Genomic DNA, 26,653 nt, shown 5'->3' with positions numbered 1-26,653 from the left:
ATGACAGTTGCGCGAAAAATCCCGCCAAAGACAGTCATATTGTAACATGACGTCAGAATACTAGTCTCAAACGGACTCTAACATGCATGAGCGAGTTTTTAGCGCCCCCAAGTTGCAATAAGAATGAACTAAACGAAAAAAAATGCGGCCTCTCTTATTGCTGCCTAATTTAAATGTGGCCTCTAATGGTAAAAAGGTTCCCCACCGCTGATCTAGGTGTACTCTATCTCTCCTGAAAGTTTGTAACCGCTTTACTGATACACCCTGTATATTCATATTTTCCATTAAACAAACAAACTATTTGTTGATGCTATCAAAACCGTGTTGTAAGTTATGTTATAGTATACTGGCACAACGAAGTGACGTTCATTCAACACTTGGCTAGTTTTCCATCTTTCATTCTAACTGAATAAAAGATGGAAAACTAGCCAGGTGTTGAATGAAAGTCACTTCATCATGCCAGTATACTATAATCTAACTGAATAAAAGATGGAAAACTTAGCCAAGTGTTGAATGAAAGTCACTTCATTGTGCCAGTATACTAAAACAAACTATTTATTTTAATTTTCTCTATAATGTTAAGTTCGAAATAGCTTCAATGTAAAAGTGTAAATTTACTTACCTGCAATATGCGATAGTAAATTGTACAACAGAATTGCAATATTTCGAATATCAACTGAATTCTGATTACTGTTGTTATCCTGTAATTGTGAAAAAACAATTAGTTTATGTAATATGTTTAGTTAAATATAACAGTTCTAACTTCCAAGCATGTATCTTGAAAGAAAATCAAAAAACATATATATACTTTTTTTAAAATAAAAAACTTTTATCTAACATAGTATATTTTAATGAAAAAAATCTTAAAATAAACATTATTTTGATTTATTGTATAAAAGATTTTAGACAATATGATATATATCTGTATATTTAAAACATTTTTATAAAATTCATTTACACACAATTCTGTTTTACATGATAAATAATACATTTCCAAAGAATGCATGTACAAAAATGTGTTGTATATATGGAAAAACAATAGATTTGTTTGACCTAAATAATCAGCAAAAATAATACAATAAATCATATGAAAAACCATGTTAGAATCTTATCATTTTTATGTACAGTACTTGCACTGTTTATTTCATAAAGAATGCATGTGTATAAAAATATATTATATAAAGTAAATGAACATTAAGAAAAAAACATGCTACTAATTCATAAACATAAAACTTATACAAAATAATATGAGTTAAACATAACGTTTTTATTCGCTATCACTTTCAGACAATAAATGCACATGTTTGCACAAGACAGCAATTTCAATGCTACTACCAGAAATATCTTATATTGTCTTATTATACATTGTCATCTTGCTCCATTGGTGTAAGGACTACCAAAAAATATTTCAGTTGTTATTAATAAAACAAAGCTTTAAAAATTATAACTTACCATTTATTGACTTTTCAGCAAAATTAATAAATTTATATATGCACAAATTTTATTGTAACTTTTTTATACCATTAAACATCAAAAAGATACTTTTCACTTTAAACACTAAATTCAAAATGCAGACATAACAAAGCCCCTCTTGATGTTATATATATAATTAGGAGAATTCCCCAGAAATTTCTTTTCTAATTGGACCCACAAACAACAACATGGCAGTGTAAAATGCAACACAAATGCCACCTACAGTATAATACAAACAATTTTTATTTTAGAGTTCAGGTTGATCATGTTAAATCAAAGTAAATTGTGTAAAAAGAAAATAAATTTTTTTTTCTAATTTGCATAAAAATCAAAACTGTGTAAAAAAAACCTCAAGTAATAACAGAACCGGGAGTACTTATGTTGTTTTTTTCATTATGGAAAACTGATACAGTAGACTCTCAATAAGTCAACCTCCAACTCAAAACTTTTTTTTATTTTTACTCAACTCTCACAGACTCAATGCATTCTGTGTTTTTATAAGTCAAAATAGTTTTGAGAATGCAGTTTCCTAACTAAAAATTTAAAGATCCAGATATTCTATTTTATGTTTAATTTTGTGGACTATTGCATCTTCAAGGAAATGAATGATATTATCACACAGCTGCAAATTGGTATTGTATCAGATTATGTTTCTGATTGTACAACTTAAAATTCAAACCAAAATTAGCATTATTATTATTAAATGTAAATTGATCAATCAAATGTTAGTGATTTAAAACTGTTATTTTTTAACTGACATTTTTATTCTTTCAAGACTGCATAATATTCATGATTAAACAACTTACTACGACACCTTATGAATGTGCAGCCCAATTTTTATTACTTCCAAATGTTTTCGGTCATGTTAAATGACCATCCTCAAGAAAAGAAAAACAAAATGAACTAAAAACAAACAGTTACAGCAACTGTAAAATTGTGATATTTTTATCACAGACAGTTACCAGTTAATCAGTGTATAGACTATTTCACTCAAAAGTAGATAGAAATGGAAAATAACAGAAAACTAAAGATTTTGCCAATAGCAGAAAAGATATCCATCATAAAACAAAAAGAAAAAAAATCATAAATTGCTAAAGAATTTGACATTGCACTGAATATTCTATATAACAATGTAAAAAACAAGAAGAGGATATCAGAGCTTCAACGAACAACAGAATCAGACAGAATAAAACTGCTAAAAAGTGCATGCTGAAGTGGCATTCTTGTAAATAAAAAACTTCTTAGAGAATACGTTAAACAATTCATACATACTGGATTCAAAGCAAGCAGATGGTGGCTAGGCAAATTTAAGAAAAGGCATGGAAGAGTTTCGAATAAAATCTGTGGTGAAAGCGCAGAAGTGCAAGAGGATAATACAAAAAGAATGAAAAGTTTACAGATTCTACAGAACTATAGTCCAAATGAGTTTCAACGTAGGTGACAAAAGCTTAATTTTTAAATGTCAGCCAAACAAAATAATGGTATTCAAAGGTGATTCATGTCACAAAAGTAATAAATACAAAAAGTGTATAACTCTTAAATCAAAATATGACAAGTAATGAAAAACTGCTATTGTTATTGATTGGAAAAAGTTTAAAGCATTGATGTTTCTATAATTCCAAGATGATAGTATGCAAAAAATGAGAGACAAAGTCCTGATGTCATCCATGCTAAGTAAATGAGAAAAATTATTCTTTTTATTAACAACTACAATATACATTCAATGATTCCCACTCTGAAAGTTATAACAGTTCAATTTTTACCACCAAACACCTCTTCTGGATTGCAACCTTTTAAATCAAGAAATAATTCAAAATTGCCACACACAACTGCATCTATGAACTTTCGATAAATGCAATAGTCGTAACATTAATATTGATACATCATCTTGCATTTACTTTATTCAGTATTAAAAATGATTAGTCTGTATTTTATTTCACACTTTTTAAAAATTTTAAACCTTATAATGATAGAATATATTTTAAAAAGATACATATATTCCAGACTCTACTCAAATTTTCAAAAATCTCTGTAGACAATCAAAGAATATTGCTTAAATTCTAGTGGTAATGCAAAATTCCAGTTTGAATTATTCAAAAATTAAAAAACATGCATCAATAAAATATTATTATTATTTCATATTTCTTATAATTAAAAATTGTAACTACATATACTGTGTATATATGTACAGACAATATGTAACATAGGTCTACACATACATAGGCTGTTTTTTTTTTCCTTTTTCAACCTCCAAAAATCAATAAAAAAAAACAAGAGTAAATAAAATGAATTTATTACCAAAATTTAGGTACAAACATGGTTACTTTTTGACATAATCACCATGAAAAGTGAGGCATTTGTCATATCTGTGGACAAGCTTTTCCATCCTCTCTTCATAAAATGTTGCCATCAATAATTTGAAATGGGCCCTAAGGTTGTTTTGAAGATTGTCATTAGTCTCAAACCTCTGCCCTCCTAGCCACTTTTTCTGTTCAGGAAAGAGGTGGAAGTCGCTTGATGCTAAATTGGGGCTAAATGCTGGATGTTTAAAGGTAATGAAAACTTTCATCTTTTAGATTTCCACCCAGCTTGGAACTTTTTAATGTTTGAAGACTTCCACTTCTTTCCTGAACTGAAAACATGGCTAGCAGGGCAGAGGTTTGAGACTAATGTCAAGCTTCAAAACAACATCGTTAAGGCCATTCAATTCACTGGCGGCAACATTTTATGAAGAGGGAATGGAAAAACTTGTCCACAGATATGACAAATACATCAATCTTCATGGTGATTATGTCAAAATAACCATGTTTGTACCTAACTTTCGGATAAATTTATTTTGTTATTTACACTTGTCTTTTTTTTTATGGACCATCAGAAATTGAAAAAACTGCCCTCGTATATTATTTAGAATGAACTGTGAAAAATGTTTTATACGTAATTATTTCATTATAAAAATTTTTCAAATCAACACATTTACATTTGTCAAGATATTAAAAGCAATTTTTACAAGAGAAATAAAGAATGCAATAAAATTGATATAGATACTATTATTAACAAAAAATGAGTATTCAAAAAGATCACATGAAAGAATCTAAAATTATCCTTCAATTTAGTCAAGACTACAAGTTTAGATAAACAAGAAGAAATTTAAATGATGGAGAATAATATAAAATTATCAACAAAGACAATAAGTTACAAACAATAGGAAGGATAATGATCAACAAATATCAGAAAAATTATAGAAAATAGATATTATCAAATCTGCCTCTAATATCCAATAGACAGACAACACAAATATTTTATTGTGAATAACATTTAGAGATTTCTTTTAAAATAAAGTTCTAGAAGAAAAATCATTTAACTAAATCAATATGAGGTACTTTTTTGTCTCTTTTATTGACGAAAATATTTTTTGATAAAATATTTATTTCAGACTACTATACATTTTTATTGAGTTTTTTTATGATAAGAGTTCTGCATATTTTCAATATTAATTTTATAAGTGATTTAAAAAACAAATTTATTATCAATGAAGTACTTATACATAAAAATTATAAGAATTTAGTAATTTTATTTCTTAAAATTCCTAACTTTTATTAATAATTGTTTATCTATCAAATCTTTAATCATCAGCTGAAAACAACTTGAGATGTAAACAGATAAGAACTATCTATTATTGCAATGTAATAATCATCAAATAAAATGCACAATTCTTAGGAAATATAATTCTATAATATACATTAATAGGATCAAAAATATAATTTCTCTAATAATTTTATTTTTATAAAATTTGTTCGGAGTACCAAAATAGATTCAAAATTTAGGTTAAATGAAGATACTGGTTAAAACAATTACTAGATTTGTATTTGGAAATGGATTAATACTTCTTTATGTTTTACAAAATTAATGTTTATTTATAGTTTTAACAAACGTTAAAAAAAATAATTACTTTTGCTAGTTTATTGAGTCAAATATTATACAAGTTTCAAATTCTTTGCAATGATTTAAATTTCGAAATACAAAATATGTTTTGATTCTGTTTTATTGTTGAAACATTTCAGAATTATTCACAGATGCTACTTATCAATTTTATCAAAACATAGAATAATTACCGTATTTTACAGACTATAAGACGCACTTTTTTCTTTGAAAAATTGCCTCCAAAATTCAGGTGCATCTTATAGTCCATAGCGTCTTATAGGTATTTTTTTAAAAAAATTGCTTAAAAATTCAGGTGCGTCTTATAGTCCATAAAATACGGTAAATAAAATAATGATTGGTTATTTTTTGTGTTTATTATTGAAAAATTCTATTTTACATAAAAAATAATAAAATATACTTACTCCTTCGAATGGTTTAATAGGATCTGAAATAAAATATGTTATTGTTATACAAATACGTAATATTTACAAATATACAAAATAATATCAAAAGTAAACCAATAAATAATAGTAATAAAAAATTTCTACAGTTATGTGTTCATTTTAAACTGCAAATTTGATGGCAATAATATTAAAGAATGCTCTTAGCTCTTCATATCGTAAATTTAAATCTACTAAGGATTTAATGTTTATGTTTGTCAGGTTTTAATGATGATTATTGTTGAAGGACCATACCAGTTAGTTCATGATGCTATGCTGTAAACTATATAGATAGTATAAAATGAGTGAGTAACAGAGCCAACCCAGCTATAGAAGCAATTACCTAGAACAGTGGTCGGCAACCAGTGGTTCGTGGACCATTGATGGTCAGTGAGAAAATTTGGGTGGTCCATGGAGAAACTCGGACATTGATCAATCGAAGGTTACATGAAGTATCACGAAAGAAATGCAAAATGCTTAGTAGCTTTCTTTTACTCATTAAGAGTTTTTTATTAGAATCTAAAACAAAATACAAAGTGACTGTTATCAATAAATAATGAACAATAAACAATATTGTGAGTGTGATTGTCGTCCTTTGTGGAAAAGTGCTAAGAATCCATAAATTTATTTCAAACAAAGCAATGAACTTTAGGCTTGCATTAATTTGTTATAATTAAACAAGCGAGTTTCATATTAATATAGTAAAATTGAACTTTTATGATCATTATTCTAGATTTTGTATTGCTTAAAAAATTCATGATAGTATGGATTCAAAATTGTGAGTTTAGTGGTCCGTGAGCTCAGAGATGTTGCAGACCACTGACCTAGAGTGCAAAAATTTAAGGGTGCCAAAAACTCTTGGGCCAGTCCTGATGATTAATAAACTGAAATATTAATAGTAATAGCTAATAAGAACAGAAATCTACTGTTTCATTAATCTTACAAACATATTTATGTAATCTGTTCATTCATATATAAAAAAAATAATATTGAACATAATTTATCTAATTTATAATAAAAACTTTTACATTTTATTTACATCTTTGACAAAGTCAATTATAATTATCACAATGTATTAATTATTGCATGATTTTTAATCTACCATAATACTTTATTATTAAAAACCAAATCAATATTAGAGTTTTTGTTTACTTGAAAAATAAATGTTTAAAATTGAAATAATTTATATTTTTTAACACTGTTATCACAATTCACTTATAAAATAGAACATATTTTTAATTCTATTTGATTCTCAAACTTATTTAATATTTGTTTTATGTTTATTTCCATACATTTCTAATGTTTGTTGCAAACTTTGTATTTTCAATGCAGTTAGAAATTTATAAAAATTTAGTTGTTTATCATATTTGAAAAATTTCAGTGTTAAGCATAGTTAAGATAATCAAAATGTTATTTTGTTAAATTAAATGTTAACTAAAACAAAGTACAAGTATTTTATAATTACATTTAAATTATGTAAGGAAACTGATTAAATTTATAATACATACCTATTTCACCTAATGGAAGCTCTTTCTGTTTTACTCCGACATATAATATTCCAACCACAACAAAAAATAAAGTTGCCACAATCACAAGGAACATTGAAATACACTGAGAATAGTTGGTATTTGATACAGTATCATCTTCTACCTTAAATACCTTCCTAAGTGTGCTGTCATCACTAGTATATCCATTGGCTTTTGTAGAAAGATGATTTAAACCTATTAATTAATCATATTATTTAAATATTTATAATTAAATATTCAAAAAAAATCTAAAAATTAAAAATTTGAATAATCAAAACAATATATATTAAATATTTAGACTAATTCATAAATTTTAAAATCAAACATGAAATTTTTAACAAACTTCAATTGTAAAGCATCTAATAAAAACAAAAAATTATCAATTATATTAAAAACAAAAATTACAAAAATAAAATTTATAGATATTTAATATTTGAATCTTTATGAAAAAATTTTCTCTTATTTTACTGTATTTTATAAACAGCTACAAAGTAGAACATTAACCCAAATATTGAAATAAATTTGAACGATTTGAAAATACAAAAGTATGCTTATTAAAATCATTAAAAAGTTTAATTTTAATTAGCAATTATAAATTACTTTTATTAATCAGTTGAAATAATATAAGAAAATGCAATATTACATAGAAAATAATGTTTAAAAAACCTCTTTTGAAAAATAAATCTAGTGGTTCTTTTGACATACAAGCAGTCACATTTTTCTTCTGTAGAAAAAAATTTTAATTCATGTTGAGAAAATTCTTTTGAATATATCTCACACAGAACATTAATTACAATTTTTAAATAAAAGAGACTAACTATTTTCATTATCATTTCAAACACTAAAACAAGAAAGAGATAATCGAAATTTCTGTCTATATTTTATTGAAATTATTTATCTTTATCACCTGTGCCTACTTCTCATAGGGTTGCCACAAAATAATTAAAAACTGCTAACTGTTTTCTCTACTTTTCATTATTATTATTTGTATATTTTTTATATAAAAAATTAAGATCTTTAACATTACTTTTCACTTATACATTTAATAGCTATCCTCTTTGATGTGCCACCAAAACTTGTGCATACTAATAGCTCAGAAAGGTTAAGAATCACTGTTCTAAAACACCTTTAGACATTTAAAACTTTCCAACAAAAAACCTCCAGTCTGCAGGAACATTTACAAGAACTTATCCTCAGTCCTGAAAGCATTAAACTAACTTCCAATTTTTGTTTTGTTTGGTGTCACGACTTGGTGAATTTATAGACACTTGGCAAATTCATCTATTTAATCCATAATCTTTACAGAATCGGTAAAGATTATGGATTATGGAAACCGTGTCTTCTTTTTCTTCTTTTGTTTAGTGAAAACAAAAACAAGATAAGAAAAAGAAGACACGTTTCAACAAAACAAATAACCTGCAATTGTTAGTAGATTATTGTCAATACTCTAGTTGTAAACTCAGCAGAAAGTACAGAAACCCTGGTTACTGTAGTTAATGTTGTCAGAAAAAACACTGCAATAATCAAGAATAATAATATATGGGAAATTAGTAGATTGTTGCCAAAATTTTCCAAAATTATGCTTAAAATTTTAAATATTAAGTATTACACTAGATATTTATTTATGCACGTACTTTAAACAAAGGAAGAAAGTCATAAATTAAATGAAACTTTTAGTTTTAAAACTTTATTATTAAACAAAAAAAATAAGTTAATTTTTGGAAAAATAATGCAGGACACATTGATTCAAACATTTGTTTTTTCTCTTGCTACATAACCCAATAACAGTGAATAGCATTTAGTATTTCTTGGTTTCATTTCATTGTGTACTGATGTTCATATCAGCCTTGATTTTTCCAATTTTCATAACTGTATTAAGTATAATGATCATATACATTTTTTAATAGAATTGTGTTTTTGTATCAGTAATATTTTCCAAATAAAAATTTGTTTCAGATCAGAGATTAACAATGCAACATTCTTCCAATGTGAAGTTTATCAATCTTCTAAAACATACTTTTGCAAGCTCTGTATGGGTGATCTTTACTAATGGTCAGGGCCTGATTAACCCACTTTGGGGCCTAAGGCATTTTTTCCTACCGGGCCCCCTCCCTCTCCCACAAGAAATAATGCACACAACAAATATAAAACAAAACTAAATGCAGTAATACCTCTACATACGAACGCTTCAGCATACGAAATTTTCAGTATACGACATGAAATTCGAACATATTTTTGCTCCACGGTATGAACAAAAGCTCACCATACGATGTTACATTAGTTCACAGCACCACCGTGTTCTTTCTGATTGTGACTGTGACTGATTTTATTGAAAAGAAACATCCCGAAAAGGTTCACACTGGCATCATTGCTGCTCAGTTTAATGACATTTGCCTAAGTCATTTTAGAAACATTTTAAAAAGTAGGCAAAGCCAAACCTCTTTGGATAGATATTTTACCAAGAGACCTCTATCCGGCCGGATGGCCGAGCGGTCAAGGTGGCAGCCTACCGCTCTGGGGGACCCGGGATCGAATCCGAATGGGTCGAATAATCCCCAGGAATTTTTCGGGAGTGGTCCGTTCGCATATGTCGGGCCCGGTCGCCCCATTGTGTGCCTGGCCGAACCCATAATGGGCCTACTAAAAGAGGCCCTCTTAGTGCCTACAGGGCGGAAAGAGTTAAAAAAAAAAACCGACCTCTATCTAGTGAAAGTGCTGGTGGAAGTGAAGGAAAGAAAGCAAAAAGCAGTGAATAAAAAATTTAAAAAAATATATAAAACAGAGAAGATTAAAAAAAATTAGTGTTAAGTTATTTTTAGTTATTGATACATTATGTTATGTAAGTTAAGTTTTAGTATGATTTCCCTTCTCCCTCTTTTCCACCACCAGTTTACGCCTCCAGTCGTCTATCCTCAAAGGTCTATCTCAAGTGCAAATAAAGCTACATTTTTTTTTTATCAATTGTTATTCTATTGTGGTTATTTATACATTTGCAACTACAAAATGCATTTTTCAGTGTTTTCCTTACTAAAGTTATTTTTTTTCAATGTACTACTTAGCTTTAATTTGAGTGTGTTTTTCGTGTTGGAATGGATTGTTTGGTTTTACATGTAATCATATGAGGAAAAATTATTCACCTTATGACATTTCATGATAGTTTAGGAACAGATTAATTTCGTATTCTGAGGTACTACTGTAATGTGAAAAACTAAAACAAATCTTAAATTTTTATTAATAAAAAATATTTAATATACAACAAAAAATTTTAGTTTTTCTAGAAAAGTTTGTTTATAAATTTAAAAAAAATTGATATTTATTTTATTAAATGTCTAACAAAAGTTGTTTTACAATAACGATATTACCTCAAAATATCAATTGTTTAATTTAACCTTTTTGTTAATATTTAAATAATATAATATTTTACCCATGAGAGGTAAATTGAATAATGAAAAAAATAATTTAAATAAAAGCCAAGATAGTTTTAAAAAATTAAGTATATAAATACAGTGATACCTCGGTTTTCGTCAGTAATCCGTCCGAAAACAATCGGCGAAATTCTAAACTGATGAAAACGAAGGCAATTATTTCCATATGAATCAATGTAAATCCAATTAATTTGTTCTAGACACTCCAAAATACATACCAAAAACACATTTTATAGAGAATTAATGTAGCGTTAAATACTAAAAGCAATAAGAAATTAATATAAAAAACTAATTAACATAAAGATAAAAGCATTAAGATTAAAGATAAGATAATTAGCATTAAGATAAAAGCAATGGAATTGTTCAGCTAGACACGCAGGGTCTTATCTTGTAGAAGCTAGTTGGACATGAGCTTCTAGTCTATATCGCCCCGTGGTAAAGTGTGACGTAATTGTCATGTAATAGTAGTTGTATGCGTTTATGATGGTGGTATCGAGGGAATAATGCCTTCCGGGAATTCCGTTTAATGGTTACTGGCCCTATTCAGGCATTACAGATGTGGAGATAACCCAGAAAACTTCACGTGGCCAGCCTGCCCTGGTAAAGCGCAAACCCACGACTGAACTCCCAGTGTTCAGGAAACAAAACCGTTGGCCAACAATGGGCCGTCGCGGGGTAATATTCACACAATGAGAAATAATGCCACACTGCGCTGGAAAACGCATGGGTTGCCCTTTGTTTTCGCAAAATTAGCAGCGAGGTCACTTGAGCACGCCGACGAAATCCAAGGCAATCAATGAAAACAAAGACAAATTTTTCACAAAAAAATCGACGATAACCAAAGTCAACAAAAACCGAAGTATTACTGTTTAAATAAACTTTATTTAAAAATTCTGTTTTCTAGTCTTTAATTCAGCAAAATTATCAATTATTTCATCATAATTAATATTATCCAAAGCATTTTGTTTGATGTATAAAACAGCTAAAGAATTTAATTTTGATTCATTCAGTGAATTTTGTAAATAATTTTTTACTCATTTTAATACTGAGAATGACCTTTCACCAGATGCATTTGATATAGGCAAAGTTAAATATATTTATAATAATATCTCTGTATTTGGAAATGTTGATACTACTTTTGTGCTCTTTATAAATTGCAGCATATCAGATGGCAACATTAAATTTTGACTTTTGCAAATTAATTTAAATTGCAACAATTCCTCGTCCAATTCTTCAGTATCAATGTCGCCACTGTACCATTTTTTTTAGCAATGCGGTATTAATTGATACGTCCTTGTCGTTAGTTATGTTTGTATTAAGAGTTTTAAAAATTTCATCAATATCTTTGTAACTTTTGCTTCTAACTTTTAATTCAAGAGATATTTTATCACAAATTACGTAGAAACAATTTCGCTTAAACATTTCTTGGCTCTGACAAAAACTTACATTTTCCTCATCATTATAAGCATCATCAAAGAAACGTTTTCTTTTTTGGAACCTTTTTTAAAATCACAATACACTTTTATTTCTGACGTGCTTAATGCCTCTGCTTCTATTTCCAGAAATGAACTTCTTAAACTATTAACAAATTGTCATTAATTGTCAAAAATATTTACTGCAAAATGCTTGCATTTGATCTGGAAAGAATTTTATCCCAAATAACTGTTAACAAAATGAACTATAAAGTATTTATTTTGTTTGCTATTTTTCATGATTCTTCTTTAACAGAACATTTCTGAGATTCGTCTAAAGATATTTCAAGAAGAGCACTTTTTATTTGGTCTAACCCAGCACGAATTGCTTTAACTGCATCAGCTCTACAAGACCATCTCGTAGTACATAACTTTTTTACTGTAAAATGTTTATTATTTGCAGCAAAAGTTTTTTTCTAAAATGTTCCACCTATACGTACAAGCCGAAAAAAGGTATAAATGATTTCCAGTAAATTAAAATATGTTATTGCCTGCAAGCATGATTCACTAGCATTATTTATTACTAGATTTAATGAATGAGAAGCAGAAGAAACATAATGGGCTGTTTCACTGTCTTTTAATGCAGTTTTGGAGCCCATTGTATTTGCCAGGCATATTTGCTGCATTATCGTAGCTTTGTCCTTTACAATTGCTAATATCAAGTCTTAATTTTGCAATATTCTGTAAAAGTTCATTTTCTGATGATTCTCCCAAATGAGAATAGATGGGAATAAATCCAAAAAATCTCTCAATTGGGGTTCCATCTTCTGATAAATAGCGCAATATAAAAGTTAATTGGTCTACATGTGTTATATCAGGAGTCAATTATATAGAGTCAATTATTATAGAAAAATATTTGGCAGCTTCAACTTCTGACATTTTCTTGTTCAATATTTCAATAAATTTATCACAAATAGTCGAAGAAAGATAACTCACGTGCCTTTTCCAGCTGATCCATATTGTTTTATATGCGATGCTAAAAACTCATCAAATTCTACCAAATATTCAAGGGTTCCAATGTAATTCCTGCTTTGACATTCAGAAAAGAGTTCATTAGAGCCATGAAATGCAAGAGAATTTTTAGCTAAAAATTTTATTGTTGCTACTACCCACAGCAGTACTTTTCTCCGTGTTTTTTTTTTTTTCTAAATACTTTTTTCAACTATAGTATCTACACGTCCCTCAACTGAATATTTTCCTATAAAAATTTCAATAGAATGCCTATGGTCAGTAGAACGTTCATGTTTTTTCACTCTTACATTTACATTTTTCCAGTCCGAGTAGCCTTCTGTAAAAGCAGTTCTTCTGATCTCAAATATCTTGCAAACATAGCACATTGCTTTACTTCTTGGGCTATACACTAACCATTCTCGTTCAATTTTTTCACCGTTTGCCTTATTACGAGTAAAAATATTTTTCTTTAATGTCCGAGTTACAGTTTTTCCACCTTCTGTCACTACTTTTTTAGTGGTGTGTACAAGAGAAATATTTGATGATGGTTTATTTTTAAGCAAATAATGTTGCATGTCTGTTGTTAAATTTAAAGGCCATAATGAAATGTCCAAATTGTCAAAAATTAAAATATCATTAACGATGTTGGATCTACCTTCTACATTTTGTATTTCTACTTCATTAATTGCATTTTCATTTTTCTTCTCAACCTCTGGTATGTTTTTGTCTTCTATATTTTTCATTTCAACTACTTAAATTATATTTTCATTGTTTTCTGTCTTCTCTATTTGTACTTCTTGATTTTCACTGTTTCCAGAATATTCACCAACGTCCTTTTCTTCAGGCTCAACTTCCACATTGATATTGTCTACTTTTGTATGAATAACATATTTTAGCAGAGCATTTCTGTTTATTTGCTTCTTCCTCCAACTTCTTCATGCACTTTCTTTCCTCAGAACCCGAAGCGTAATGATAATTCATTTTCTCTAATATATTAAAATATATAATTTAACAAGCTCAAATAATCAAAATTATAAAATTACAGTAGACCCCCCTATAACACAGGTTCATATAAGACGGATTCGTATAACGCGCTAAAAGCGGCTCGTACCAGTATAACACGGTAAAAGAATGAGTCAGATTGTCATCGCCGACTCGTGTCTCAACAGAATTGGTCAAATCTGGACCAATAGTGGACATTGCACAAACCATTGAGTTTAAGCAAGCAGTGAACCTACTAAAAAACATTTATTATTCAACAGCTATAAAAATTATATTTCTATTAATGATGTCTCAAAAGTTCAGCGAATTTTTCGCAGAAAGAATAACTTATTAGAAAACATGCATATGCCGTTCAATGAGCCGCTCCGCGACGAAAACAAGCTTAAGTATGGGCGTGTTCGAACGATGCGCACTTGGTAAGTATTCCTACAATTTTTTGTTTATAGCATAGTTTATATGGATTATTCCTAAAAAATTATACGTGTTTTGGAAATGTTCGAATCAAATTAGTCTAGAATCGATTAATTTTATGGGAAAAACCTTTCAAACAGCTGTACCCACTAAAGTGCACGAGTGCCCGGCTCATGTATTTGTAAAATCTAAGTGACTTGTACAACACGGAATTCATATAACACGGAACATATCTACCATGTTATACGGTTGTCTACTCTATTATAATAATGGTAAATGACCTACCTCTGAACCTCAACTTGCCTTACAGTAGAAAAGTAAAAAATTCAAAATTTACACTAGCAACGAACTTCACACTGTTAAACACTAGGGGTGCCCCTAGCTACTATTTAAATTAACGATATAAATATTATTGTCACAGAATGACACTGCTGCTACTAGATTTACAGACATTGCCAAAAATATCCACAAGGGCACCCCAGCGATGATTTTCAGCTTTTATTCAGTATAATTGAGTATATTATTATTTATAAATGCCCAGTAAAGGCATCCCCCTACTAGTTTAACAATATTTCACAGGATGTTAAGAATACATATAGTTAATATTATTCTTATCGCTATAAAAAAAATTCTAAATTATCAGAAGAATTACTTTCAATAAGAAGAAACATAAGAACATATTTTCTTTAGATTTTAGAAATTATAATAACGATATAAAAAGCAATATGTTTTTATTTGTTTATTATATACAGTTGTCCAACAGAAAAGTAAACTATCTTATTTACAAATCTTTTCAAAATACAGTAGACAGTTTGACCGAGCCCTTCAAAAAACCGGGTCCTAGACATTTGCCTCATTTGTCTATTCGATGATCTGGCCCTGCTAATGGTAATTTGATGTTCCCATACATAGTATGTGTTTTTATCTATCGCAATGTTGCACTTACTTCTAATACATTTAGCTGATTTATTAGGAAAATAAATACTATTTTATTGGTTATGTTCTCAGGTGACTATCATAATAAAGTTTAACTATGTATGCTGTAAGGTGTATTGTTCATTGTTTCTATGCTCTACACCAGTGGTCCCCAACCCTATGCTCACGGGCACCATAGCGCCCGCCGATCGTTTTGTGTGTGCCCGCCGCTGTGCGACCACGATAAAAATAAAAATATTTCGGTTTTCAAAAAAATGCTATGTAAAAGTTTTTTTCGTTTTTAATGATTAACCACTCAAAAGTAGAAATGGCGTCCAACACAGATAAAAGCACAAAGCGAAATGCGACCGATCTCTTTTTCCCCTCCACCAAATCTTCAACCAAATTTCCCATACCTGAAATGAAATAAACCGGTTCGTTCTGAATATCATAAAATCAAAGTACAGATAACGACTTACAGATGAACACCTTGACGATTGCTTACGAGCAGGAATATCATCATACTCTCCTAATTACGAAGCAATTAGGCCAATGAAATGCAATGCCAAAAATCATTTACTTTCAGATTTATATTTTTTATAAAGAATTTTTATACTCTGTAGATTTTGTATGCATTGTTTAGTAATTACTTGTTTTGTAAAAATTATTGTTAATAGTCTTGTGTATGTTTTATTACATTTTTGGAATTAAATGTTTTCTGTACATTATGTGTATGTATTATTAACTATGTCCAAGTATAAATTCACCTTGAAAAAATAAATGGCGCCCGCCGTCCGGCCGGTATTCTAGAATGTGCTCTTAGGTACAAAAAGGTTGGGGACCCCTGCTCTACACTTTACACTAAATATGATCATCATTTTTTGCACATCATCCATCCTTTTGTAAGTAAATTATTGGTAAAATTTTTAACATTATTACACAGATACATTCCACTGATTGTGTCCTCTCCAAAGTTTGAGAAGATTGCTATTTATGCATAAGTTGTCTCATAGCGTTGCACACACTTTGGTGTATACACTATTCCTATTTCCCATCAATCATCTCACAATTTTCTCTAATAATATATAGTTGTAAAATCACACAGGTTGTTTTAATTTTGCTCCAGACATAAAAGTTTTATATGTTGTACAAATTATTTACAAAGAATAAAAAGCAAAAGTAAAGCTTACTATTCTTTTTTCACAGATTTGTTATTGGGTCTTATAATTATATTACATTCTATATCTATGCCTGAAATCAAATTCCACCTCATAAGCCAATGTTTAGTAAGTATTGGCAATGTTCTAAATGAATAAGTGAGGTTTAAGAAAATTAAATAAAAACATCCAAATTTGGAAGCCAAGGCTTTTTTAAATATAATTGTAGTAAGAGATGCGTAAGCAATATTTATTTCTAAACAACCAACCATCAGCCAAATTAATTGATTATGTAAGAAAATCAACAAGTTATATAGGTCTAATGCTGTTATCAAGAACTCTGTGACATTAAATAAAATTAATTTATTTTTAAATATTTATAACTTACTAAGTACAATATATGTGCAATTATTTAAATCTGCAATAGTTTTGATTAACAGTTTTGCCTTTTAATGTTAATGTAATGTAAATGAAAATATGTATAAGTTTTCATTGTATTTTAACTAAAGTCAATATTTCTTTTGATTATTAATAAGCAAAAAATAAATAAAGCAAATTTCTTTAAGGTTAAAATATTAAAAAAGTAGAAAACAGAAAATTTCAGATGACTACACACATGTACATAATCCAAGATTATTTGTGAAATTGAAAAGTACAATTTGTCTATCTGATTGTCTTATCCCTTATAGGCAAACTGTTTTATCAGTCGAACTGTTCTGGAGCAGATTGTCCAGTATACTATGATTGTGCAAATGTAAGATTGTCCACTAAGAGTAGGCAAAACCCAAAACAAAATCAATTTATTTCAAGTTATAGTTTCTTTGCACTGGACAATCCTAGGATTGTTCAAGCACCAGGCTCTGACTAAAAACCTATTATATATATATGTTACCACTAAAGCTCAAAAGCTGTTAATGTGTACATTACCTAGCTAATCTCCAGATTAACTAGGTTGATCCGTTAACGTGTGGAATCAACAGTTTTCCGCATTTTACCTAGGTAATCTTCACATTAACAGCTTCCATATCATTAAAGTTCAAAAGTTTCTTTCTCTCATTTCCTTTCCCTACTACTTCCCAAAGAAGACAGAGCAAAAACTGATGCATGCTCAATTTTAGCTGTGGTTCTTAGTAAAACAGAGGATGGCTTTTATAAACTTGGTACTAAAACGGGTATTTTAAAACAATTGTATGCAAAATCTGAATTCAGTGTTTGTAAAGAGAGATTTTTAATGAAAGAAGATGTCCCTGCTGTAAAAATATCTTTACATTAAACAGCAATAAAACAATATCTTGGTACTGGGCAGGGTTTCAGAAAATGTGACTGCAAATCTAAATGTACCACAAATAGGTGTGCTTGTTGCAAAAACCAATTGCTATGTAACTCAAAGTGTCACCAATCTTTAGATTGCACTAATAAGTAAGCACAATTTTATCATATGTTTTGCAAATTCATTTCTCTAATTGTAATAATATTTTAAACTGTTTGATTTTTTGTATTACAGTTTTTTAATTGATTGATAATTGATTCTATCAACTAATTTGTTGATTGATTGCATTAACTTGATTCTTTAGATATCGAAAATTAAATAAATAACATTATGTTAATTTAAGCGTACAGAAATGTTGCTGTTGTTCCAGCAAAGATCTTATTTTCACTTTACCGAGTGCCCAGTAGGTAATGTGCAGATTAAGATTACCTAGATCATCTGCTCATTACCTAGGTAATTTGAGAAATGGAACAATTTTCAAAACTTTAACAGATCACCTCCTTGTTAATCTGGAAATTAACTAGGTAATGTACACATTAACGACTTTCGAGCTTTAGCAGTAACATATATATATATATATATAATATTATCATTTATTATATATGTTACAGTCAAAACCCGATTTTAGTTAGAACGCGTTTTAACTAGTTGAAATTAGTCTATACTGGATGTCTTTGTTAAAACCAGTTTTGTCTAGTTAAAACTAGTTTTAACTCAAATTTGTTTTTGACTAGCAGTAAATTCTAGTTATAACAAAGACATCCAGTATAAACTAGTTTCAACTAGTTAAAGCGCATTCTAACTAAAAACTGGTTTTGACTGGTTTTCAAATTTAAAATTCGGTACTAAACATGATATGCACACACAACTCAGTGCCAATTGGCCAGCGTATGTCAGATGATCACTCCTCAATTTATTATCATCACTTTGCCCGACTAGGTGATCGCAGTATTCATAATGACCAGTCAATTTGATAAATTAATCAATATTTATCACAATGCACTCCCTTTTTGGTCATTATTCATAATGCCCAATTAATCACTTTGTCCATAACATATATATCTGTAGAGTAAAACTGTTTAGGACAGTTATGCAACCACAAAAAATCAATAGTAATTTTCAAAGAATCAAAAAATTCAGAAAGAACTCAGCAAAACGATAAACATATACAAAACACCTTTTAGTTGCCGAGAAAAATATTTAATTCAAAAAATTCTTCAAGACTGAGCAGATGATGACCACATGAAGTCTATGAAATATAAGTGACAATTCGACACTTCCCACTGAATTACTTGTTGTTGAAATGGCAAAAACTGACAATATGTAAATGAGCATTATCAGCATCATCCTACAATGTTGCATATTACCAAAAGTAACTGTTTCAATACATACTAACTTTCATTCAATCTTTATACAGTAACAAGGAAATCTTAATAATTATTGTTTTCAGTCATTTTTAAACACCATCCTCAGATTACAAACTTTAAATCATACGAAAAAATGAACAATCTAGAAATACAATGAAAGTAACATAGAAAAGAAAACATAAGAACATCAAACCATTTTAAAATTAAAACAGAAAATTTCCTTTAAATTGGCCAATAGTATTTGCATTTGTAATAAAATATAAAAATAGAGGATAAAAAATATCTTTGGATATCCATCTTCATAATCACCAGTAACATAAATTTTCACCTACAGAAATGATTTTTTATAAAAGCTTCCAATAAAAGATCATTTATGTGAATGAAGATTGTATGTCACAGGTGATTACAGAGACATATCTGAAGACATTTTGTATTTTCTACATTTTTATATTTTATTAAAAAGAAGGTAATAAAATACAAGATAAAAAATAAAAATAATAGATATATAATAAAATAACATTAAAAAAATATATCATTTTTTATGTTATTTTATTAAATATCTACTATTTATATGTACATTTATTTTTTATCTTGTACTTTATTATTTTCTGTTATAATTTAAAAATGGTTTGGCATCCTTATGATTTCTTTTCTACATTATTTCTGTTGAATTTCTAAATTATCCAACTTAAAGTCTGTAACTGTGAATGGTCTGTAAAAATGACTGAAAACTTTAATAATATATTTTCGTTACTGTGCATAGGTTAGATGAGAATTAATACTGTATATTATAGACCTTTAAATTTTTTTAGTTTCTATTTGAAAGAATTGATACATTACCATCAGGGGCAGATCTACATAGGGACTAATAGGGCTTAAGCCCTGGGCCCCCAAGTGTCAAGGGCCCACAAAAATTGAATTATCATCATAAATTTTTAATACTTTTTATTAACAATGAGCACTTGTCATATAGTAAAAAATAGTTAATATTAATAATATAGTAATAATAATGATAATTTATAGTATTATTTGTTTTATTGTAATCAATGTAAAGATTCTTAATCTAACAAAAAAATGGGCCCCATTGGACTTCAATAAGACCTAGGCCCCGAAAAACCTAGATCCGCCCCTGATTACCACCCCATGCTGGATTCTTTCAAGTCAAAAGTTTAGGTTAGATTATTATGCATTACGAAAAGTTGACTCCTATTCTATGACATCTTTCCAAATTATATGTATGAATGATAGTTATGCTACAAACTGTGATGAAACATTATTGAATTTTTGATGATTGTGGAAAATTGTTGAAACTTAAATGCATAGAATGTCCTGTTCTATCATTGTAATAAAACATGCACATTCTGAATTATTTATTGATTTACATTTTTTAAATTATTTTATTAGTTATAAATAGATCAGAATGAAATGCTTTCTTCATTAAACTATTCTGGAAATTTTCTATAAATTTTTCAGTTGGTTTAGTTCCTTCTTTCATTAGGAACTTAAGAATAAAATTCTCTTCAGAATGTTATTTATAAGAATGTCTTATTCTTTTCACTTATAACGCCTTAGTGTAAACACACTGTCACTACATTCTTAAATTCAGCAGCATTTTCAGTACTATAAGTATAATCTTTTGTTTCCAATAGAATTGATTTTATGGATAAAAGTGTAAGTGAACCTTGAATCTTTCTCACATAAATATTAAAAAAATTATTTATGAAACAAATGGGAATGTACAATGGGTACAATGAACAAAGTAAACCAAGTAAACACAGAATTGGAATGTTCTTCTGCAGACTGTTCAAAAAACTTGTGATGTTACCAAATTTGAAAAAAAAGAATCTTCTTGTTTTTTGTTATGGAATTGCAAGGTTGTTCTATGTTTAATTTTGATGGAAAAATCTGAAAGGAAAGTTTTTATGTTATTTAAATAAAAACTGTGCTTTTTCAATTAATTTGAGTATGGAGGTGCATTTCAAACTGGATCTGAACACCTACTTCAGGTTAAGGAATCCTCAGATTTGTACTATCATATATATAGACAATATTAATATATAATCCAAAATTTATTCGTAATAAGGCAGGAGCCAGTTACAAAGGATGTTTTGACAACAATTCTTGTTATTAATACTAAAAAATACTCCAATAATACAAATCAAACCAAGCATTATACAGCACATTGGTTGCCGATTGTAAGTATTTAATACCATCAATTTAAAGACCTTCCAACTCATACTGCAACTTGTAACTTTCTTCACACACTTGGTTCTTAAACATAAAATAGCATTAATTAATGCTACCTATGTCTTTAATGAATTGTTACGTTAAAAAATTTGTGAGCATATTTATATAATCTATAAATTATGTCTATCTTGGCTGAATGGAATATTTCATACATTGCTCTTTCATCAGTGCACCTTGTTAACATATGCAAGTCAAGATTATGTGCTAGTTTCTTTGCATCTTTACAGCCACAAAACATATGAAATTTTGAAATTATTGTATGACATCTAGGGCAGATACTCTTGGAAAACTCGATGAAATTATTATTGATTAATATTAATTCCTTATTTATTCTAAGTTGTATGAAAAATCTTTTGACATTAAACGCCAGGTTAGTTAACATATAGTTATTAATAAATGGATACTCAAGAATTACGTTATACCAATTAGTTTTCTCTCTTATAAATATGAGTATGGAGGTGCATTTCAAACTGGATCTGAACACCTACTTCAGGTTAAGGAATCCTCAGATTTGTACTATCATATATATAGACAGATCATTATCTGTCTATATACATACATATATATAGACAGATGAAAGAATACATGGAGCAAAACCCTTCTAGAACATATAACACATTATTTAAAAATTTAATAATCAATAGACAAAAGCAAATGCTTTGTTTAAAAATAAACAGATGCAGCTTAAATTAATCAACCATTCAGACATTATGACTTTAATATCTTGCAATATAAAATAATAATCTAACGATCGCCTAAATATTCGAGCTAAAATATGACTATAATTTAGGTGATTGTCGGATTATTATATTAACTCGTCAGGCTTTGTGATGTTCTATAAATATAAAATAATTTACTTCTTTCAAGATTTCAGATTTTTCTGGTAATCTATGTCATCTTTTGACTGTATCATTTCATTACTCTAAATAGTTTACTTCTTAAACATTTTGTTCAGTAAGAGAGGCTAATGTCATTTCATATATATCTCGGAGATAAATCAGAAATGATGCATATTCAAGACTGTGAATATTTGATATTTTTTGTTGTATAATTTATTTACGAATGACTTAAAAATTTGCAATTTTAAAACCATTCACTTATTATTTTGTAATAAAAATTATAAAACTTAATTTAAAACAATATATAACATTTGTTAAAAATTTCATTATTTTAAAATCCGTTACAAAAAAATTTTAAACTATTCAAAATTACCACAGTTGCAACTTGAATATAGCATTATGATTTGCTTTTTGTCCTTATGACATATGAATTAATGAGCACTAAGTTTTGACTCTATGGACGACTTATCATACAATATTTATGTCCAAGTTATATAATAATAAGCTTGTGTTCACCTATTTCTGCTTGAATACTCCTACATCAACAGTGTGTGAGTCCTACCTAGAGACAAAACTTAGTACTCATTAATTCATATATTGATTATAGCATATTTTTGTTTACACATTCCATTAAGCCATTACAATGCCAAACTTAAAATTTTGGTCAAAATATCTGATTTGTTATGGAATATAAATATTATTAGCAGTTTGCTGAAGCAATCATTTTAAATTCTTTAATATATAATATTATTAGAAAACATAGAAATTATTTTATAACAGTGTGTGAAAATGCATAAAATGGTAGAAGCAAAAATGAATAAAGATAGATACAAATATAAAGTTTATTTATTCTACCATTTTGAAAATGGCTGAAAATATTTTTAAATAATCAATTATTATTTCTTAAATATAATAATTTAATACTAGGGATATCAAATAAATATTTTAAATGATAATTTTATTAACAAAGCATGATTTAAATATAAAAATATACCATTTAAGGAATTGATAACTGCTAAATATACCAAAAGCAAAACAATCAGACTATTAAATTAATTGAAAAAACTCATTTCAAACATTTTTCAATAAATGTGGTAATGTAGCACCAAAGAAAATAAATGAAGCATTGTGACTTTTAATTCAGTATTCTATTGATATTAATCAGTCTCATCAAATTACTAAATATGTCATGATGCATTAAAAAATTTTTTGATGTATGTACTTTAAAACATGAATAGACAGATTGTAAAAATATTTTTTTACATTTTAAGAACTGATTATAATATTTTGCTGTATGTAGCATGATACTTTCAAAAAAACTTCTAGCAGTAATAATTAAAATAAGAACCACCACCTATAAGGAAAAATGAGATACTTCATTAATATGCAAAGAATTGAATACGGTAAATATTAAACATTTTATAGGTTTCGGCCTCAAGAAAAATCAGTAATTAAAAATATATTATTTAGACACAATAACTCTTTACTTCAAAATGGTAGAATAAATAAGCTTTATCTTTGTATTTATCTTTATTTTGCTTCTGTCATATTTTATGCATTTTCACACTGTTAAAAAATAATTTCTGTTTTCTAAAAACATTTTATATTAAAGCATTAAAAATGATTGCAATAGCAAACTGCTAACAATATTTATATCTTATAACAAATTGGATATTTTGACCAAACTTTTAAGTTATAGGTAAAGGCCTACATGATTATTAATACAATAATTATTTTTTCAACAAATTACATTAAAACCCTTATAAATGATTATAAAATGAATTCCTTTATAAGTTTTAGAAATGAATATATATTATCAATCTGTTTAACAATTTCAAGTATAATATAAACAACCTATAAACTCTGAAGATAAATACTACTAGCCAGACAGTTTTTTTTTCCTCTTATTATAGTTCAAACTGATTATCATTTTCTCTGTATTTTTTCAGTAAAATAATGATTTGGTTTAATAAACAATCATTACACAAGAATTATGCTGCCCATAATAAAATTCGCAATTTGCAAAAATTGCATTAATCTGGCAATTGATATGGCAAACAGCCAGAAGGTAATCCGGGGAAAAAAGTCATTTGACAAAAAAGAACATCACAGAACACAAATCATTCGTAATCTGATACAATTTTATTGTTAAATTTGTGTAAATTAACAATGCCACCAACAATTACACATAGGTGATGGCAGAGTTACCGTTTTGAAAGTTTTACCTCTGGATTTAGAGGTTTTTCTTTTTGTCTAGAGGTAAATTTGGAGATTTTCTAAAGAAAATTATTTCTGTGTTCTATATATGTTAATAAACAATGGTAGACTGGAATAATATAATAATAAACACATCTATCAAAAAGTCTTAATTGAATTCCAGGGAGAATTTAATTCAAAACAGAAATTTTTAGATCTACAAATGGAGACAATCTTTGGGTCCATATATTCAATGACGGAATGACTTTTCTCGAAAAGTTAAACAAAATAAAATTATAAAATTGCTCGAGAAACTCAATTGTAAAACTCTGCATATTTTTATATTGTCCGTCGTACTTTCATTTCGGGTCAGTAAAAAAGTTACAGTAAGAGAAAAAATAATCCAGCGAATAAGAAATGTTAGGCAATTCCACAAAAAAGCCGAAACAACCCCCGATCACACATTAACTCACACAATTGATCAATCACTATATTAAATGAAAAAAAATAAAGTAAACTGTAACTCACCAGTCGAAACCTGTGCTTTGGTTTTGTCGTTATTATCAAATTTTTCAGTTTTATAAAAAGAATTATCCCAATTGTAATGCGATGATGAATCTATATTATTTTCCAAATTAGTACGTTCTGATTGTACTTGTTTCTTTTTAAAACGATTATGATGATCCAAATCGATATCCGAATCCGATGAATCTATATCAAAATTATTTAATTTCTGTCGACGCAATCTTCGAGAGCTTCGAACACTAGTCCTGGTGAGATCAGAAGATAGATAAGTCGAAGGACTAGGAGACCGATTACTATTAGTTAACGTTCTTGACGTAGGAATATCGGGTATTTTAAAGGCATTAGAATCAACTTGATCATTTGTTGATTGAGATCGACCAGAAACAATGCTTCGTCTTGGACGAATGTGACGTCGTGATGACGTTGATGATGTGGATGTTTTCGAACCTTTCCCATCCATTTCGTTCTCGTCCGAACTGAAACGGCTCAATTCTAACTTATTCGAGCTACGACGTTTCGTTTTACGTTGTTGCATAGCTTTATCGAGTTTCATTTCGTAAACTTTTCTTGTCGTGTGTGTTATAGGACCTACCTTCTCTCCTAGCTCTTCGAGTTTCTCTCTCAATTCCTCATCACTCAAAGTGGACGCCATCTTAGCTAATAAGATCCGTTAGGCTTAGCTTTGACACTAAAAAAACCTCCTTTCACCTATACAACATCAGAATTTCTTACTTTCGTACGTATTTTTTAGATGATTCACGCACATAATGGTAGAAAAATACTTTAAAATAATAACGGCATCGACGTGTATAATAAAATCTTACGTTCACATGGTTACCAAAATACAATCACCGACGCTCCGAAAGATTCGTCTGACCGGCTCTGACGTCACAACAAACCCAGATGACCGGAAATATAATTATTTTTAAACGTAAACCATATTTTATCGTCTTAAATAATTTTTTTAATTTTTATTTTCGACTTTTATCAAACTATATAATAATAATATTGCCTCGTTATTTAATATTTTATCAGTTTATTTATCCGCATTTATTCCGCCGCTGTATAATATACGTATAATAATAAAACCGTAATTAATACGAGTATATTTATGTAATTTCAGTTCTTAAATATATCTTCGATTATTTATAATTTAAAAAAATAATAATAAATTCGTACATAATATTTAAAAAGCCGAAATCATGTTTGCATTTGACATAATAGGAAACTTATAGCAGACCTTCACCTCTTTAACAAAGAATCTTCTGTTTAATACTTATTCAAAGGTTCCTTTCTTGGCTTCCTAATTTTTAATACTCAATACTTTAGTTGGAAAATCAAAATTACACTAATTATTTTTTAAATCGAGCTAGTAAATTAATTAATATATGTGTGTAATATATGGAAAATGTATTTTAAGTGTTTATAACAATAATAAAGAAGATTGTGAAAAAATATGAAATATTTGAGTATTAAGTTACGCTTCTAAAAAAAAATATTAATAAAAAAATGGTTG

At 28.3% G+C, this 26,653-nt stretch overlaps 1 protein-coding gene across 1 annotated transcript in view; it reads right to left on the bottom strand.

Annotated features, from left to right (window-relative positions):
• The window catches only part of LOC136974896 (inner nuclear membrane protein Man1-like), a 50,677-nt gene extending 24,645 nt beyond the window's left edge, over positions 1 to 26,032 (bottom strand). Inside the window, exons 1-4 of the mRNA XM_067269881.1 lie at positions 25,141 to 26,032; positions 7,343 to 7,555; positions 5,817 to 5,839; positions 623 to 701 (exon numbers count right to left, since the gene is read on the bottom strand). Of these exons, the coding sequence (XP_067125982.1) occupies positions 623 to 701; positions 5,817 to 5,839; positions 7,343 to 7,555; positions 25,141 to 25,789 (964 nt within the window). The 5' untranslated portion in view covers positions 25,790 to 26,032. The remainder of the gene's footprint in view (positions 1 to 622; positions 702 to 5,816; positions 5,840 to 7,342; positions 7,556 to 25,140) is intronic.
• Between the last annotated feature and the right edge of the window lie 621 nt (positions 26,033 to 26,653).

The sequence above is a fragment of the Centruroides vittatus genome, unplaced genomic scaffold, assembly GCF_030686945.1.
Source record: "Centruroides vittatus isolate TY-2023 unplaced genomic scaffold, ASM3068694v2 contig_359, whole genome shotgun sequence".
In the NCBI taxonomy this organism is placed as follows: domain Eukaryota; kingdom Metazoa; phylum Arthropoda; class Arachnida; order Scorpiones; family Buthidae; genus Centruroides; species Centruroides vittatus.
This window is presented reverse-complemented; position numbering and strand designations above follow the sequence as displayed.